Source organism: Herpailurus yagouaroundi, unplaced genomic scaffold, assembly GCF_014898765.1.
Source record: "Herpailurus yagouaroundi ecotype Mexico unplaced genomic scaffold, PumYag 28, whole genome shotgun sequence".
NCBI lineage: Eukaryota > Metazoa > Chordata > Mammalia > Carnivora > Felidae > Herpailurus > Herpailurus yagouaroundi.
In genome coordinates, this window is record NW_024412376.1 from 34,136,984 (window position 1) to 34,157,272 (window position 20,289).

The 20,289-nt window shown below is 38.4% G+C and overlaps 1 protein-coding gene across 3 annotated transcripts in view; it reads right to left on the reverse strand.

Annotated features, from left to right (window-relative positions):
- Window positions 1-11,649: 11,649 nt before the first annotated feature.
- GUCY1A1 (guanylate cyclase 1 soluble subunit alpha 1) overlaps window positions 11,650-20,289 on the reverse strand; it is a 62,492-nt gene continuing 53,852 nt past the window's right edge. For 2 of the 3 annotated variants that reach the window (XM_040471692.1, XM_040471699.1), the window contains exon 10: window positions 11,655-12,552. In XM_040471692.1, coding sequence (XP_040327626.1) covers window positions 12,351-12,552 — 202 coding nt within the window. In that variant the 3' untranslated portion in view covers window positions 11,655-12,350. Of the gene's footprint in view, window positions 12,553-20,289 lie in introns of all 3 variants that reach the window. The other variant, XM_040471708.1, reaches the window with a different exon arrangement.

Genomic DNA, 20,289 nt, shown 5'->3' on the forward strand with positions numbered 1-20,289 from the left:
GGTCATAAGACCCACACAAATATGAGGGGTGCATGGAAAATGATCTCCCAACAATACACCATCCTGGATTCTGGTGAATTTTATAAGTATAGCACTCTGATTAATCTAATTGAAAGAGCTGAGTCCAAATCCGTTCAATTTGGCTCATACAACAGTTAATTATAGCGAGTGTCAACAGCACTTGGGCAACAGAATGAGGCTATGATGAAGTACTGACCTCAACCTTGCCCCAGAGTCCTAGACAGATGAACAAGCCCCCCAAACCACCAGGTCTAATTTAGAAGGCCAGGTGGCTTTCTTGTCAAGTTTTTGTAGTAACCTCTCCACTCGGTTATGTTAGAGATTGCATAGACTCCACTTTGACCTGCAAGGGGAAAGTCTAGGGCAATTTTATCATCATTCACAATCACCCAGACCAGTCAGTTGAGGCTGAGTGTAATGCCTTGGAGGGCCTAGGTAGTGTCTTTGACTTTAGCTAAAGGCGGGGAAATTTTATTTTATTTATTTAAAAAAAAAATTTTTTTTAATGTTTATTTATTTTTGAGACAGAGAGAGACAGAGCATGAATGGGGGAGGGACAGAGAGAGAGGGAGACACAGAATTGGAAGCAAGCTCCAGGCTCTGAGCCATCAGCCCAGAGCCTGACGCGGGGCTCGAACTCACGGACCGCGAGATCATGACCTGAGCTGAAGTCGGACGCTCAAACCGACTGAGCCACCCAGGCGCCCCTAGGCGGGGAAATTTTAATTGCACCATTCTAACTGTATGACTCCCATCACAGGAACAACTGCTTGCAGTGTATGCATAAATAACCAGTCAGTTATTCCTCCAGGAAGCTTCCCCGAGTAATCAAGGATGGCCCCACTCTGGAGAGATCTCTGTAGCTGTGTGCAGTTGTTTACTCTGTGTGTTGCATTAAACATTTGAAGGTCTCCTATTCCTTCCTTATTCCTCCATACCCCTACAGTACAAATCACTTGTTTTCAGAATGAAGGAAAATTAATGCTGTGCATCCACACAGAGAATACGGTCCCAGGTCACATGTGGTGTCCCCAGAAAGGAAATGGCATTGTTTACCATTCTTGGGATCTCTCAAGTGGATCCTGCTTTATTCGGGAGCACAGGTTGATAATGCCTCGTCTGCTGCTTCCCAGCAAGCTAGTAGACATTGGGGTGCCCAGTTCTGTTTCAATACACGAGTCTAGTCTTTGTTCGTGGAGGCACTGGGGGCAGATGGCCCAAGCTGTGCTGTAGATCCATGCCACCAGCCAATGGTATTCATTGGGTCCATGAAATGACTGAGCAACAGTCACAGGAATGGGGTGGAGAACACAGGTAGTTTGTGTAGGATACACATGTGCTACAGCCATCTCCTGTCTAGTAAAGTTAAGGGAGTGGTAATTAATTCATGTTCAGAGTTGTTTCACAGGAAATGGCAGGCCAGTAATCAGCAAAAGTTAAGGCATTTAAAACAGTTTAGAGCCATATTAGAGCATTTTCTTTTATGAGAAAGGATCCAGGAGTGGCTCTGAATGATAAAGATCGTCAATATTCTTCCCTCTGCCACATCTCCTGGGGTTCAAAGTGTTTGCCCCCCGGGTGCCAGGGTTATTGCTCCTGCTTCACCACCATGAATCTGGGTCTTATTTTAGTAGTTATGACTTCATCTTTTTAAAATCTTCCTCTAATTGCACCCAGACCATTTATCTAGAAAGGTTAGATGGTGAAAGACAAGGGCATTTTTTAATGAAATTTAAAAAAACGGATTGAGTTCCCCACTTTGGCCTATCTGGGGACTCAATAAAAATTACAGTCAATCAAGAGGTCATCCTTATGATTTAGGACCATGTTAACACAACAAGGGAATCCAAGTGGCTAAACTCAAATTAAGTCTGAATTTTCTAGGTCCCATTGTATATGGGGTGCCAACCTAGAGGCTGGAGAGCTATGCTGGCCTGGGATTTTCTGTTAGGAACAGAAAGAAGCATCATGTCCAGGCAAAGTCAGAGCAAAATCCCAAATTTTTAAATTCGGTCTACTTAACAGCTCTTGATCCCTTTCATTCTGTTCATTATCCAAGAAGCAGCCTAGAAGAGATGATTCCTTTCTTCAGACAACTGCATTCAGTAATCAAACTTTCTTATTAAGGAAGGTGATGGGAATACTGTCAAAAAAATTGTAGTCAATTTTTGAGAAGCTCATTCTAGTCGTCAATGATACAAGTATTTGAGGATGGTAGGAAGTATGGAGGTGAAAATTTGAGTATCAGGGGCACCTGGGTGGCTCAGTTGGTTGAGCATCCGACTTCAGCTCAGGTCATGATCTCACAGCTCATGAGTTTAAGCCCCGCGTCAGGCTCTGTGCTGACAGCTTGGAGTCTGGAGCCTGCTTCAGATTCTCTGCCTCCCTCTCTCTCTGCCCCAGCCCACTTGCTTTCTGTCTCTGTCTCTCTCAAAAATAAATAAACATTAAAAAAATTTTTTTTAAGAAGATTTGAGTTTCAGCACATTGGTGAGTGGCTTTTGCACTAAAAACTACAGCATTGTTAGACTGTAAATGTTCCAAGAAACCTAAAACAATACAGAGCTTATGTGCAAGGACTACAATGTTTCAAGAAAGGGTCAAAGGTCTGAAACACATTGTTATGCCTGACCTATGATGGCAAATGTGTTGCTATGTTAGCTACAGTGATGGATCCAGGGTAGTGATGGTGGAAATCTGAATGGTGCAGTTTCATTCAGTCCCTGCATTCCATCCCGTATCGTTAGAGAACAGATCCTCATCGCAGGCATTTACATGAATGATTCAGCAATTGTCATTTGTTTTGAGTGTCCATGGCCCCAGAGAGGGGTGTCTTTAGTCTGCTAATATGTAGCCGTCCAAAGAGCCAGGACATTAGCAACAGCCCAAGAATAAGTAAAAATATAACAGGGCACCAATGGGTTTTAGCTTAGCTGAACCATCAGTGAACCAGGCCCAGAGAAGTGGGAAACCTCTGTCACCCAATGCCTCCACTGAGCCAGTAGCTTTCCTTTAAGCAGCAGAGTAGGATATAAGGTTTGCCCCACAGTGACAACTGTCACTTTTTCTTATAAAGCGGAGATGCTGCTCGTGTGAGGCTCGCTGCCTGCTTGAATATCCTGTTTCTATTTACCTAGTGAAGCTTGTGGACCATTCCCACCTTGTTAATTATTTTTTTTTTAAAGATTTTTTCAACGTTTTATTTATTTTTGGGACAGAGAGAGACAGAGCATGAACGGGGGAGGGGCAGAGAGAGAGGGAGACACAGAATCGGAAACAGGCTCCAGGCTCTGAGCCATCAGCCCAGAGCCCGACGCGGGGCTCGAACTCACGGACCGCGAGATCGTGACCTGGCTGAAGTCGGACGCTCAACCGACTGCGCCACCCAGGCGCCCCGACCACCTTGTTAATTATTGAGGCTGAGTCAACCCACCCTGAAATGGGAATATCAGACTGGACAGTCACAAGACCCTTATGAGTAAGGCATTCAGTTTTGACAAGAGTCTAATAGCATGCTGCCCTTCCTTCCTTCCTTCCTTCCTTCCTTCCTTCCTTCCACAATTCCTTCTGGCATTTAGGGAAAAAGGAAGTACAAGCATGTAACACATCAAATCTTAATACACATTCAGATATTGATGTGACAACAATGCACTGAATTAATCTAAAAGGCCCCAAACACAAGGTATGTCTGCCTTCCTTCTCCACTATGGTTCCTGCCTAAATCCCATTAATTTAATTCACTGCCCCATCCCACCAAGGACAGCTAGGATGATGATGTGTATACAACAGAGGTATACAGTTTGATTTCCTTCCTTACTCCTCCCCAAAGGCCTCCCAGCTCCAGATATTTAGGTAAGAGCTTATTACCTTTGATTTTCCTTGGCCCACCCATAATTGTCTTTCTCCTTAACGCAATTGAGGTCAGAGTAGAGAAGAAAGGGTAGGTCAAGGGGTATAGAGGCCAAGAGTGGCTCTAATCCACTAAGCAAGGAACATCTACTATTAGTTTGGAGCACATGGTGGTAGCTCATGGATTGAAAAAATGAACTTCCAAAGTCTTTGACTCTGCACAACACTCTAGCAGGTGGACATCCCTTGATTCAGCAGCCACAGCAACATTGTATTCCAACTGGGGGCTTGGGGTTTGCTCGCTTTAGCTGACAAGTGATTGACTTAGACAACAGCAACTTCTTAAGGAGATCACCTTAGTCCGGGGCAATTGCCTCATTACTAAGAAAATATCTTTAAATTCTTGCCCAATTTAAATGTAAGGTCTAGGGGAGTTTTCTAAGGCTGCAGGTCTGCCTTCAATAATTGATCTATTTCAGTCTCTCGTTCTCCAGTGAGTCACTTTGAGTAGCATTGTAAATCCAATTCAGACCATTAAAAGTCCAAATATAAGCCAATGTCTGTATTAGCTGTTAGGATTGCTGAAACAAGTATCTGGGTGGCTTAAACATTACAAATTTATTGTCTGTACTGCGGTACAGAAGACAAGAAGTCCAAGATCAAGGTGTCAGAAGAGTTGGTTCCTTGTGAGGCTGTGGGAAAGAATCTGTCCTATGCCTCTCACCTAGCTTCTAGTTTTTCTTGGCAATAATTCATTTCCTTGGACTTGTAGAGTCATCACCTTGATCTCTGCCTTAATCTTCATATGGCATTTTCCCTGTGTTGTCTGTGTCTAAATTTCCCCTTTTTATAAGGTTATCAGTCAAATTGGGTTAGGGGCCTAACTGCTCTAGTATGACCTCATCTTAACTAGTTATATCTGTTCCAACCTCATTCCCAAATAAGGTCACATTCTGATGTAGTGGGACTAGAACTTCAACATATGAGTTTGGGGTAATACAATCCAACCCATAACAATGCCTTACTATAGTTTCCCATGGGAGTTTGTCTGTTTCAGGGAAATCTCCCCAAAAGAACCAAGCTCCCCTATGGCAGCCAGGACTATTGAAAAGAACATCAAGAACTTTAACTGTCATCTCTGAAGAGATTTAAGGTTAGCATGAAAGATTGCAGGAGGGGTTAAGCCTTAAGACTTCCCTCTACTGCCATCCTTCCTTCACGAGCATTGTGCATCCAGCATGCTCCTCTCCCAAGTGAGCAATCTGAAATTTTAATAATTCACCTGGTTTATGCAGATTTCCTTCCTTTGCTTTGAGTGTAAATGTATATCTCGGTAACTATTGTCTGAAAAGGGTAGGAAACTTCTTTTAACCTGGGATTGTTCTTTCTACCATTTATGATATTGAGGTAGACTTGGGGCTGGCAGCCTGACTGGAGAGGAAGTCTTCTCCCCCAGGGGAGTGTAAGCAACAATCAAGCTGCTGCTCAGGCAACTGGCTTTGAACCTTCTTTCTGATACTTGACATGCAAATTCCTCTCTAATTCTTCCTCACTAGCAGACAACAAAATGGAGGACCATTTATCACCCTGCCGAACATACAATTTGGTCACCATCCTTGCCCCTGATTCCTACAGACTCGTTCTCAAACCTTGTTAAATCAGCCCACAAGACCCTCATACCCTCTCTTCCAGGAAGCCATGTCTCTGTCAACATTCCATCCTCTTTGCCAAAACTGTTGATAACTATGAGGAGTGAGATTTTATACCATTTGCAAGTTAACAAGTTAAAATGCCACAGTTATGTGGATGCAGCCAGAAGACACAAGATTCCTGGGTCAGAGATTAAAGACTTCATTTCTCACAACTATGATAGCAGACAGAGAACATCAGCTTTATCTTGCACTGGTTCCCTGGGTCCCAATTTCCACAGGACAAAGTGGAGAGAACCCCTGTACACACAGCGAGTTGCATTATAAAAAAAGAAGCCCTGAGCTTAGGAACAGAAATTTTTATAATGGCCACTAAATATGCCTGTCTTTTTGCTCAAGGGAAACATCATCTCTATTTTCTAAGATGATTTCTTATACAAGCATCCTGAAAATATAGTGTAGAACAAAGGCAGTCTGTACTCCTGTTTCTCTACAAAATATAAAGGCAGTGATGGAAAGCATTTTTTTTTTTTTAGCAGATTGTAGCTAAAACAAATTGTCCCCAGAGCTTATGCTACTAACCATTACACTTGGGTAGTCAGAGTACAGTTTTATTCTTAAGTTTAGGTTTAAAAAATAATTTGATATTATGGGTGACTTGAAAAACTTGGATGTGAGTTCTGTTGAAAATAAAAGCATTACATACCTAATGAAACGTATCTTGCTTACATTAGTACCATCATTAACTGTAACTTTTTGAAAAGGGATAAGAGCTGTCAGTCCTGTTTTTCCACACTCTTGTGTTGGAGGTTCCCTCTATCTGTAGCAGCAAGACCTACATGAGAACAAATGTGTTTGTGCTACTTGAAACAGCATTGCTTTCACTTGATGCAACAGTTCATTTTTCTTTTTAGACAGCACTAGTTTTAAATTTTATAAAGGTTTTTATTTAACACTTGTTACAATATTTATGTGGCAGCACAAACAAGCTTCTGAGACACAGGATAACTTTTTGATAGACTTTGCAACTCTGCCAGAGGCAGAACTCAAAATAAATGTGTTATTTAAAATATCACCTGTGAAAGTAATAATAAAAGGAGTGTTGTTAGCATCAAGGTTTTCAATGCAAGGTCCAACAGTGATTCTATTTCACATAGAGGAAAAGTGAAAAGAAGTACTTAAATTAGAAAAAAAAAAATTGGGATACCTCTAGCATACACATTTACCAAAAACTAGAGAAAAATAGGTCGAGAGATATGTTAAATATTGGCTGAAAAGAAACTTTAGTTGCCTATATGTGAAGCCCCATGAATTATTCTACAGAATAGTACCAAATAAACTAATTCCCTTTATTCCTCAAAAATCAAAAGTGGTTTCATCTAAACCAAAAGTCACTGATTTCTCCTGGTTGTACACTTCTCATTTCAAACATTATTTACTATTTTTTCCTCTCTTCTAGTAAGTTCTCAGTTTGAAGGTTATGCTACCTAACGAGAGTGGCCTAGGAATAGAATCCAGGGAGCCCTCTGGAAATACAGGTAAGTCTTAGGGTATAAGGTCATATGCACATTTTTGGAAGGATGATGGTCTGTATCTATCATCTTTTACCTAGTTCTCATAGGATACAGGATTCAGTGAAAATGAAGACCCACTAGCCTATTGCAGCAGTTTCCAAAGTAAAATATAAAGATGATTGATTCACTCGGGTTAAGTGAAGAAAATATTAGAATTTTTATTTATATTCATGCTCATTCAAAAAATAAAATAAGCTTTACCACTATACCATAGTATATCAGATTGAGGGTAGCATATTATGTTTATAAATCATTAATCTTTGTAATATTTACATTTATGCTTATGTATTGATGATATACTGTCCATGTACCAAAATATCTTACTAATATTGTACAGGACTCCAAAGATTGAAGAACACTGCTCTAGATTAGTGAATGTTAAGTTGTCATAAGATTTTGCAAGGCATCTTTAATTAACATGTGGGAGGAGGTGAAGGAACAGTATATTCTCAAACACTAATATATTTTTATTCACTTCAAATTTCCAAGACACAAGTTGTTTGGGGGAAAAGTTGGCTTATTGTAACTGAACTGTGCCTAGATGCTGCATATCCCTGTTTCACTGGTCATCACTCTCTCTGAAGGCACAGAATTCTGTGACCATTATCACTATAACTTTCTCGACCAGTTCAGTTTTGCCCCTTCTATTCTGCAATGTATTATGTAGGCTTGTCCAACTCCTGTAACTGTACGTTTGTTTCGCTTTGCTTTAATTTTCTCTGAGACTACCTCAGAGTTCTTTCTTCAATACAAATGGATTTGGCAACATTTCAGATGTAACAAACATCTTAGCAGCTACTTTAAGGTTTAGACATTATGCAAAGTCATTTTTCTGCCAAGCAAATTTCTTCACAATCTGTAAGGTTTATTTGCAATGTAATATTTTGACATTAAATACTAAAAAAAAAAAGAAAAAGTAGCACAACTTTATCCAAAATCTTCTACCAGAATATCTGAAAAGTCCTAGATCTGCCATTTCAATTTTGTCCTGATTTCTACCCTGGTATTTAAATCTAAATTATTAACACTTTCCTGAAATGTAAATTCACTATGATGAAAAAGAATCTGTACTGATGATAAAAGAAGCCTGGCTTTTAGAATATCACCTTTTTTCTCCTTTTGCTTAGTTTGTTTTTATTTTTTTTAAATCAGAGTCTATGCATTTATAAAACCTATGCTTTTTTGTTTGTTTTTTGTTTTTGTTTTGTTTTGTTTTTTCAGGCATTGAATAGAAGAAATGGGGGTAGGAAGGGGAAGAGCTTTGAATGAAAAACTGTGTAGATTGTGTGAGCTAGTCAAAACAGATGTAGGTGTGACAGGTTCAGAGCAAAGCTGCTTCACAAGAAATATATAGATGGCAACAAAATGTAAAATGTTTGAGGTGCTTTAAAGTAACAATACCAAATGAGTGCATATCAACAACACAATAAAAGAAGCACTTAAAAGAAAGTTTGCACTTTATGTAAAACCTGGAAGCAGTGGTGGCTAAGAGCAGAAGGCTGAGTGCAACAAAGACTCCCAAGGACTAATTACTTCCATAAGCTTATGCTTTTCAGGACAGGAGTGATGCTTCGCCTTCTCACTAGAGGATGCAAAGATTTCCCAGGCTTTCGGAAGAATCCTAACCGCAAATGTACATTTTTAACACTGTAAACTTTGATTAAAAATTACATTTTGGTGTTCTCTGCTCAATAAAGCAAGCTGTCCCTGCTTTTAGCTTGTATTTAGACAAGAGGATTGAACTTATCTAGGGTCTCTGTAGCACTCAGTTCTTGCATTGCAGAAGATGGTAAGTCCTTCAACAAAGGAATTGCAACACCTTTTGCCTAGCTCCTTCCAGTACTTCCCTCCCACCTCCCACAGGGCCGGCCGTATCCCCCAATCCTTCCACTTTTCAAATCTGTCTTCGTGTAACTTTCCATGTACAGCTATCTAATGAGTGAAATACCACCAAAGTGCACAATCAGGCAAAACACGTTTTATGTTGTATTGTTCAGTGAAAGATAATGACCTCTCAAGCCACCCCAATGAATGTGTATGAGAGATTCCTTTTCACTTTTTTTTTTTTTTTTTTTTGAGAGAGAAAAAGAATGCATGAGCAAGAGAGGGGAAGATGGAGAGGGAGAGAGAGAGAGCCTTAAGCAGGCTCCTTGCCCAGCATGGAGCCCAGTGTGGGGCTGGATCTCACAACCTTGAGATGATGACCTGAGCTGAAATCAAGAGTCATATGTTTAGCTGACTGAGCACCCAGGCACCTCTTCTTTTCACTTTTTAATAGTGATTTATCCAGGTAAAATCCACATGCTTAAAACTACTACAATAATTCATTAACTTATTCTTTTTGGGACTACTAACTCTTGCTTTAACAGGGATTTGAAAATTGCTTTAAAGCATTGTATAGCCCTAGACTTCATTGGGGCTTTGCATGTAAAACTCCAGTTTGGCACTTTCCCAGCTGGGGAGTCTCAGGGAGCCATGTCTATACCCCAGACACTATGTGGAGTAAACACTCCCCTTCGTTCACCTCTTCAGCTTGCTGGGCCCACCAGAGAACATCCTGTTCCATCCTAGGACTGCTTTTAACTTAACCATAGGACAAGACTGGAAAGGTCGGCCTTGGCATGACAGGCAATATGAGGGATAAGTAATTTGGAGAAAAGGTTAAAAAATGTTGAAGTAACTTTTCCTTCCTTTCCACCAAAGGTTCTGAAGGACTAATGGCCTTTAGAGTAATATGAAATTCCAATGCCTGACGCACCAGTTCATAACTACGTGTACACACCCAGGAAAAGGTATCTTTTGAGATACAGAAGGAATAAGAAGCCACATATGGAGACCGTAAAACCAGAACTGAAGGAACAGTTCCTGGCATTCCTGGAGTTAGGAGAAGCAGGCTGACTGGGAAGCCCTCTTGGGACCCACATTACTTTTCAGAATAGTTGAACTGGCAACAATATTCAGAAGTGTTAGCCCCCAACCCCGTCATAGGCCCTCTCTGTCCATTTTTTCCTTTATCCTTAGTTCCACTCCTAACCTCAGAGGTGCTAGTTTGATCCCTTACTTTCCTTGAAAACTTACTCTCTTGGGTCTCTGGTTTCCATCAGTGGTCTGGATCTGAAAATGTCTCCATAACCACTACCCTCCAAAATGGATAAGAAAGAGAGACAAAAGGGACTCCTTAATGTGCTTGCCATCCACGCTGTGAATTTTGAACACACTCTCTCATGGAAATGTATGTTCATCTTACTTATAATCCACAAGGTAATCTTTTGTAATTAATGTGCTTTTGTAGGCTGGGCTGGGTATCTATCACAGATGATTTAATTTCTCCGTGAAAATACATTTCTGATAACTTTTTATTTGGGTAAAATGTCAAACTTATGGAGTAGTTACAGGAATAGTCCAAGGAATTCCCATATAGCTTTTACTCACATTGTTTACATTGTCTTCCATTGGTTCTGTGTGTGTGTATACCAAGAAAATACTTTTGAATTTTAATTAACTCACAAACTTAGAACATGAATTATTAAAAGATTGGGGTGTGTTTAAAAATTTCATAAAGAAAACATTTTATTCTATGCTTTTTAATTTCCTTTAATCCCTTAATTCTTATTATTTCGCTATAATGAGGGTTCATTCCAAAATTCTGTTTTCCCAAGACCTGTGATACTTTCCAATAATAGGATTGGTATTTAGTGAGATATAATCAGTGCTTCAAGATGTTGGGATATCATTTAATAAATGATAATCATTGCCATATCTGTAGTAGAAAACTGGGGATGCTAGAGGTCAATGAATGGTGACTTTTTATTCCTGAGGTCACCAGGTTAGTGTATCAATGACTCTGCTAATACTGATTTAAAGATTGCAATGTTCATCTTTCTCCTGCTTTGAAACTGAGCTCTTTTAAAAATCAAATCCTTATCCAAAACCAAACTCTGTAGATTACTCTCTTCTTCAGAGAGCTTAGGCTAATGTCATTAAAAATAAAAGTTCCGGCTCCAGAAAAATGTTTAGGAATTTCCATAATGAAGTCGCAGCATCATTTTCATCAGTACTAACATTCTCTTTAAAAAATAACATTGCGATATCTCAAATAGAATAGAAAAATTCACAGATGTGTACTTGATTAGACAAAAAAAACCTTGATGATTCTTAGGATATACATACACACCAAAGTGTCCAACACAAATACTTAAAAAAAAAAGCTATTAGCAAAAAGAACAAGTCTCATTTCCCACTTCTGAACTTAAATTTCTCACTGGAACTTTATAGAACTCAACATGGCAATGCAGAATGGCTGCTGAAATAGATCCAAATCACTCTACGTGTGTGTGTGTGTGTGTGTGTGTGTGTGTTTAAATGTTTTACGTCTGTACTTCATGGTATATTCCCTGATCCTTACATTACTCCCATGTTACTTCTAATTAAATTAGAATGATATTACTGCATTTTTATATTGGCTATAAGCCTCTTGTATCCTGGATATTATGACATAAAATGAATTAATAGGAATTAAATTGCTAATGTGAATGAAAATAGCCTTTACCAAAGTGCAGAATAATGTCAAACAAAAGTCAATATTTATTGATATGACACATTATGTTATGGCAGATATTTTTATAAAACAGTCTTTGATATTTATAGATGAACTATTTTATATTCATATTGCATCTAACCCATAATTGCTTATCTTCTTAAAAAATGGAGAAGAAACAGTGCAACAGAAAAAATACTCAACCTATTTTGTTATCTATGCCAACAGTTAAATGAAGAAATGTAAGAAAAGGCAGACTTGAAAGGTTCAAAGAGCTTATGGTATCAAAGACTATCATTTCTATTCAGAAAGCTTTTTTAAGGCAACACTATCACAAATACACTTTTAACAACCATTCCACTAGGGCACAGACTGCAGGTAACCCCATCAGTTTGTGCAAGTCAGGTCACTACAATTACCGGATATATGTACAAGGTGCTGAGTTTTGAGTACAGGTAATAAGTGTTTGTTATAGTAACAGAAATATCCCCCAAATGTCATTTTTGAGGCTTCTTTCCTTTTTTTTTTTTTCTCTGAAGACTTGAAGTATTGAAGTGAATACATTTTTGTCATGTTAAATGGAAGAAAAAGTAGATGGTGACTTAGCTCCTGAAATTTGAATATTGTTCTTAGTCATCTGCAATCTTAAAGTGCTTTCAGAGATTCCACACATGCTCGTAGGAGTCAAAACCCAAGACTAATAACCGGGTTTACATTTTGCTAATCTATTCCTGAGGCTTTGCCTAAAAAATTGGCATTGCCATCTTCAACATCTTTCGTTTGGAACCATGGTTTTGAATTTGTTCCTTGTTGATAAGCTTCCAGAAAATGACAGATTCCAGGAATTTCACTGGGGAAGTTTGGTGGGAGTTCCTCCCTTGATCGAGGGGTAAACACAAAACCAGGACAGTCTTTGAGTAATCTGAAAAGATTAAGATAAAAATATCAGTATTAAAATCTACTACCGATATAACTGTCTATGCAAGAAAAGACAACCGAACTAAATGAATATTCCTGAAAATACAGATCTTCCTTGACTTATGATGGGTTACATCTTAATAAATTGAAAATATCATGAACTGAAAATATCGTAAGTTGAAAATGCATTTAGTGCACATAATATACAGAACATCATAGCTTAGCCTCTCCTGCCGTAATGTCCTCAGAACACTTACATTAGCCTGCAGTTTGGCAAAATCCTCTAACACACAGCCTGTTTTAGAATAAACGTTTATTATCTCATGTAATTTATCAAATATTTTATTGAAACTGACAAACAATGATTGCGCGAGTGCAGAACGGTTGTAAGTGTATGGGTTGTTTATACCCCTGTTTGCGAACATGGGTCATGTGGCATACTGGTAAACCAGAGAAAAGATCAAAATTCAAAATTCACACTATGGTTTGTGCTAAATGTATGTAGGTTTTGTACCATGGTAAAGTTGAAAATTCGTTAAGTTGTATCATTGAAAGCTGAGGACTGTCTGTATTAATAAAGCAGCCATTTTCAGTATGATTGACAGATCTTAATGATGTTAACAAACATCTTCACAGAAGAACAATGAAGAATCAGTTCACAAGAACTGAAACAATTCTACCAAATAATATATTCACTCTTATTAGGAAAAGTAATTATAAAATATTTTTGTAAAGATATAATCAATAACTCATTTAACCATGAATTCACAGTACTGGGAGAAAATGCAAAATAACCCAAAAGTCTAATAATAGCAGGAAAACCCCAAGCCCATGCAGAAACATAATGTTATAGAATAAGGCTTCCTAAGTTGAAAGAGAAGTAACATTGTCCCTTTAGCAATTCATTCCTTTTGTAAATACTATTGAGAAGCAATCAAGGGCAATAAATTATAGAAGAAAAATTCTATATAAGATACATGCCAATAATGTGAGAATAACATTTAAATCTCAATAGAATTTATATGAATTCTAGGTTAGTAGGACTAAAAGGAGATTTAATTGTACAAATTGACACTCTTCTTAACTATCTGGTATTTGAAATATTTCTTCTTCTATCTATCTACCAAATTTTATTATTTACTACTATTTGTCCAGTACAGTAAAGTCATTTTAGTTATTTATTTTTAATTTGTTTTAACGTTTTCATTTCTATTCCAGTTAGTTAACATACAGTTTATATTACAAACAATGTTATATTAGTTTCAGGTATACATCATAGTGACTCAACACTTCCATACAGCACCCGGTGCTCATCACAAGTGCCCTCCCTAATCCCCATCATCTATTTCACTCATCCCCCTGCCCACCTCCCCTCTGGTAACCATCAGTTTGTTCTCTATGGTGAAGCGTCTGTATCTTTTTTTTTTAAGTTTATTTATGTATTTTGAAAGAGAGAGACAGAGACACAGAGAGACCATGAATCTGCTGACAGCATGGAGCACGATGAGAGACTTGGATCTCGTGAACTATGAAATCAGGTCCTGAGCCCAAATCAAGAGTTGAATGCTTAACTGACTGAGCTACTCAGGTGCCCCAAGTGTCTGTTTCTTGGTTCCCAGCCCCCTCTCTGTTTTCCCTGTGCACATTTGTTTGGTTTCTTCCACATATGAGTTCAATTCATTTTAAATTCCAATCCTACTGATGAAGTTACTGGCTCCTCTTTCTACTTGCTTCCCTAGCTTTCTGTCAAATGCAAACTTAATAAGCGTCTTTCTAATCTATTATTCAGGCAATGGATGAAAAAATGTTGTCAGTTCTGGGCCCTAAACCAGACCATGGCCTCCTACTCATTAGTTTGTGATGTCATGTCCTAATGCAATTGGATGATGGTGCTGCATTAGATTTGGTACTGTGACACCGTTCTATGCAATGAAGGAAAAAAAACTGAATAGAAACCTAGGTCTCACAAATGACAGTCTTCCAGCAGAAAAGAACATGTGAGTATTCAGTTAGCTCGTTTTTGGAAAGTCATCAATAAATACGCAATCTGAAAAATAATTAATGAAATGATGCTTTAGTCATGATCCAGAAATATTTAAGTGTGCATTATTTATAAAGCATAATATTTGGTAATATATAATGAAAAGTTACAGAATTCCATAGTATTAAACATATAGGCTTCAAAGTCTGGTAGACCTAAGTTTGAATAGCAGCAAAGGTGTCCATTTTCTAGCCTGTGAAAAGGAATAATAGTACAGGTCTCTTAGGACAGTTGTGAAGATCAAATAAACAGACTAAACAGGATTGGTTAAGCATCAATTAGCTATCACTCAACATTCACACTGGTAACATTTGGAGAATAGAAACCTTCATATACCGCTGGTGGAATATAAATTGGCAAGACCAATTTGGACAGCTAATGGATGCTCAGCAAAGCTGAACTGGATATGGCCTATGATCTGGGAATACCATTTATAGGTATGTTATAGCTGTACATGGCTTGTTCATACTCTAGAATACATATTATATGCATATATTACATGCACAGATAGTGCCATGCTAGATCTAGCTCATGCTGGCTTATGAGGACCAACTGGTAAACATTCAGGAATTTTATGAGCCAATGAAACCATCTGTAGCCTGAAACTTGCTATGGTAGCAGTAGGTACACCACAGAAATTGGTAAATGCTAAAGACTCCACTTTACCCCGCCCCTAAATGCTCCACTTTACCCCGCCCCACCCCACCTTCCCACCCCACCGCCCCAGTGCGGGTTTACCAGCACACCACTCCATTAGGAATAGTTTAAATAAATGAACTAGATTTACATTTCATCAAAAAAAAAAAAATCTCAAAAACATAGTATTCAACAGATTTAAGGCAAGTCGTGAAAGGATAGGGGCAGGTTGAATGGGAATCAATTTTTCTCTGGTTTTGCTTTTCTACCTGCAGGTACCTAAATGAGAGTTTAGCCTCCTGGCCTCTCTCTGTCCACTTTCTTTCCTGGTAATTAGAAGCAACGTGTCTTATTGGTGAGTTTGGGAGAAGCTGCTGAACATGCTCTTTTCAGTGCCTTCCTGCCTCTCTCTCTGGGAGCCTGTCCGTCTGTAGGAAATACATGTTCTCAGCAACTCCCGCAAACCCTAAGGGGCACAGAGTCCAGCACGTCAGACAGCAGGGGCCGGGGCCTAGAATATTTTAATTTTTTAATAAAACAGCGATCTCAAAGGAAATATGGCAAAATGTTGACATTTATTAAATATTAGCATTGGCCACATGGGTATCATATTTTCTTTGATTTTTTTTTTTGTATGCTTGAAATATTTAAAAAATAATTATAAAAATGCCCAAAACTATAAAGGTTTGATAAATAAAAACATAAAATTGTAAGTGATTAAGGGCTTTCTTTTTTTCTGTCCACATTATCCCAACATTTCCTGTTAAATATGGTAATTAATTTTTTTTTCTTAACGTTTATTCACCTTTGAGAGACAGAGAGAGACAGAGCAGGAGTGGGGAAGGGGCAGAGAGAGAGGGAGACACAGAATCTGAAGCAGGCTCCAGGCTCTGAGCTGTCAGCACGGAGCCCGACGTGGGGCTCGAACCCATGAACTGTGAGATCATGACTTGAGCCGAAGTCAGACGCTCAACCGACTGAGCCACCCAGGCACCCCTTAAATATGGTAATTATAATCATAACTTTATATGTAAATTTATATAAAATATTCAGCATTTAGAAGTGGCTTTAAAGTATATCATTAGAATTTATTAAGTGCCTTGCTCAAGATGAGATATCTGGAAAGCTCTGTGTTTGGGGCTGTATGGCGTGTCTTCTGGATACAAGTTTTACGTTTTTTTTTAATTTTTTTTTTAATGTTTTTATTTATTTTTGAGACAGAGAGGGACAGAGAATGAGCAGGGGAGGGGCACAGAGAGAGGGAGACACAGAATCTGAAGCAGGCTCCAGGCTCCGAGCTGTCAGCATAGAGCCCGACGCAGGGCTCAAACTCACAGACTGCGAGATCATGACCAGAGCTGAAGTCGGACGCTCAACTGACTGAGCCACCCAGGCGCCCCCAAGTGTTATGTTTTTTAAAGAAACGTACAGATAAACACAATTAGAATGCCATGGAGTTAGAATGTTCATTAAATCATCTTTAAGAAAAGAGCAGAATTTTTAAGGAAAACAGGTGGAAAAAATAAAATATTTAAATGAAAGCTTGATGAAATTAAGGCACATGCAAAGCAGCAACAGGCTCAGGCAGGTCATGGGAGTTTTCCTTACTCCTTCTTGACCAGATAACAGTTACCTCAAAATGCTGCATCAACTATCCTATTTTCTGTCATCTCTCCCACATTCTCTTTCTTCTCTTTGTTCTTTCCCCTTGTAGAATTCAAGTCCTGTTTCCCTGCTATCAGTTCCCAGCTCTCTTGCAAATAAGAGTTCCGAGGTCTACTACCTGCCTATACTGGGCAGTATCCATTTATATTCCCCACCTGCCATGTTTGTCTTTAATGATCCCTCACCACCACATAAACCTATCTCATTAATCCACTGACTTGAAACTTGGACAATACTTCCGTTTTCTGCACTTCAGTAACAGCTAACAGGAAAGCAGAAAACTGTCCCCAATAATAAACTCTTCATGACATTTAGAATAAAGGAATGTATAACGGTCATTACACAGCAACATTCTAAATTACTGATTAGAACTGGAAATGAAAGATAAGGATTTGAGGTTAGGGTTTTTTGTGCATGTGGGTGTGTACTCTGTGTCTTAAATGTATAAGTGTTTCATAAATATATCAAGGAAGCTACATCTGATATTATTTTATTTTTTGACAAATGTCACCCTAAAATTCAATGTATTACCAATAAAGTTCCCCCAAGGAACTAAATAGGTTTTATATTTGTATAACTTTTTAAAAATTTTTTAATGTTTATTTATTTTTGAGAGAGAGAGATAGAGAGATACGGTGCACGAGTGGGGAAGAGGCAGAGAGAGAGGGAGACACAGAATCCGAAGCAGGCTCCAGGCTCCAAGAGCTGTCAGCACAGAACCCCAATGCAGGGTTCGAACTCACAAACCGTGAGATCATGACCTGAGCTGAAGTTGGAGGCTTAACCAATTGAGCAACCCAGGCACCCCTATATTTGTACAACTTCCTTTTAATTTTTTTAATGTTTATTTATTTTTGAAAGAGAGAGAGACAGAGCACGAGCAGGGGAAGGGCAGAGAGAGAGGGAGACACAGAATCTGAAGCAGGCTCCAGGCTCTGAGCTGTCACCACAGAGCCCAACACGGGGCTTGAATCCAAGTGAGCCAAAGTCAGACACTCAACCAACTGAGCCCCCCAGGCACCCCTGTACAACTTCTAATAGCTTCTACTATTTGTCCCCAGCTTTGATGGAACTGAAATTATGTCTCTGTTTTATAATCCAATTATTAAATTTCACAAAGCATGGACTTTTTATAGAAATTTAAATTTCTCTCTTTTTAAGTTTTTCTATCATTTGGAAAAAAATAAACTATTTTTAAAAGAAAGCATTTTAAAATGCTATTAGAGGTATTTCATGTTAAATATTTCTTTGTTTCCTACATAAAGCATTTTAACTGTCACTTGCCCTTTATGTAAGACATAAATATTTCCTATATAAGAGTGAGAGGTAAGTAAATTGAAAAAGGAAAAATAGTGGCACATGCACCCCAATGTTTGTAGCAGCACTATCAACAATAGCCAAATTACAGAAAGAGCCCAAATGTCCATCGACTGATGAATGGATAAATATATGTGTGTGTGTATATATATACACACATATGTATATATATACACAAATATATACACACATATATATGTGTGTATATATATATATATGAATATTACTCAGCCATCAAAAAGAATGAAATCTTGCCATTTGCAACAAAGTAGATGGAACGAGAGTGTATTATGCTAAATGAAATGCCAGTTAGAGGAAGACAAATAGTACATGACTTCACTCATATGTGGAATTTAAGAAAAAAAACCAGATACACATAGGGGAAGGGAAGGAAAAATAAAAATAAGATAAAACAGAGAGGGAGGCAAACCACAAGTGGCTCTTAACCATAGAGAACAAACTGAGGGCTGCTGGAAGAAAGGTGGGCAGGGGATGGGTTAAATGGGTGATGGGTATTAAGGTTGGGGGCACTTCTGGAGTGCCTTGGTGGCTGTCGGTTAAGCATCTGACTCTCATTTTCGGCTCAGGTCATGATTTCACGGTTTCATGAGTCTGATCCTGGCATTGGGCTCTGTGCTGGCAATGCGGAGTCTTCTTGGGATTCTCTCTCTCTCTTTCCCTCTCTCTCTGCCCCTCCCCTACTCATGCTGTCTCTCTCTCTCTCAAATAAATAAACTTAAAAACAAAAAGGGAGGGGGCACTTGTGATGAACACTGGGTGTTACAGGTAAGTGAGAAGTCATTAAATTCTACTCCTGAAACTAATATTACACTATACACTAACTAGAATTTAAATAAAAACTTGAAACAAAAAAAAAGGAAAAAAAAGCATACCATATTTGTTTATAACAGATAGAAATAAAAATAGCAAATGCATTGATGCTCAGATTCGATTAAGTTTTCATTATCATTTATATATGTGCATATAAACACATACTAAGAAATAATTAAAAAAAACAAAAAAGTGAATACTGTCTCTGGATACTGAAATTATGAATTATTTTTATTTACGTATAACTTTCTGATATGCAAATATGTAACTTTCTGATATGCAAATGTAACTTCTGATATGCAAATATAACTTTCCGATATGCAAATATGCATATATATGCAAATATATATAAAATCTAAATTTTTTAGAAAAAAATTTTCTAAAATAAGCATAGGTTACTATTATAATACAAGATATTTTATTAATAAAAGGTAACACTGTAGTGTAAAATCCTGTTTTTGCACATCTAGTAAGTCTAGTAACATGGCCAATATGGTGAATTTAAGGATTGAAGCTATGGACCTTATCCTGTTGCCGAATATGTATATTAAAATGTCATGATCCTCTGTTGGGAGACAAGAGATCCTATATTACGTTTTGGGAGTAAAATGAGTAGCTGATATCAATGTTTCCTATCAAGATTCAAGACAACCAGACTTTGAGATATGAAACGAAGGAAGATTTTCTTTTATGCTGCTTAAAGACAATCAGAAGAAACAGAAAATCGCTTTTTCTATATGCGAAGGTTTGGTTTTAAGGATAGACACACACACACACGGACTCCTCAACGTGCATGTGCACCTGTATGACATTATTGAACACTCACCAGCAGTGACTGGACTAGCAACTAGTCATGTGATCACAGGATTCTTACTCTCCAATCCTCCAAAGAAAGCAAAGTCAAATCCTGAGGACAGGAGTTCTTATCCCTTCCTGGTTTACCAGGGAAGCCTACAGGTCTGTTACCATTACAATAATCCCTAGGAAGTTTTCCAATTCTCATGGATAGTGACTCATTTTCGTATCAAAGCGTGGACAGTCAATCAATAAATACTCACTACTTTCCTACTACTGTGTGCCAGGCATTGATCTGGGAACTAGGGAGAGAAAATGCCTACCACAGGAGGCTGACACTCTACAAGGGGAGGCAGGCAATAAACACATAAAGAAAACAACATTTCAGACACAGATATGAGCTGAGAAGATGAAAAAAATAAGATAACGTGAGGTGTGTGAGGTGAAAGTTGTTCC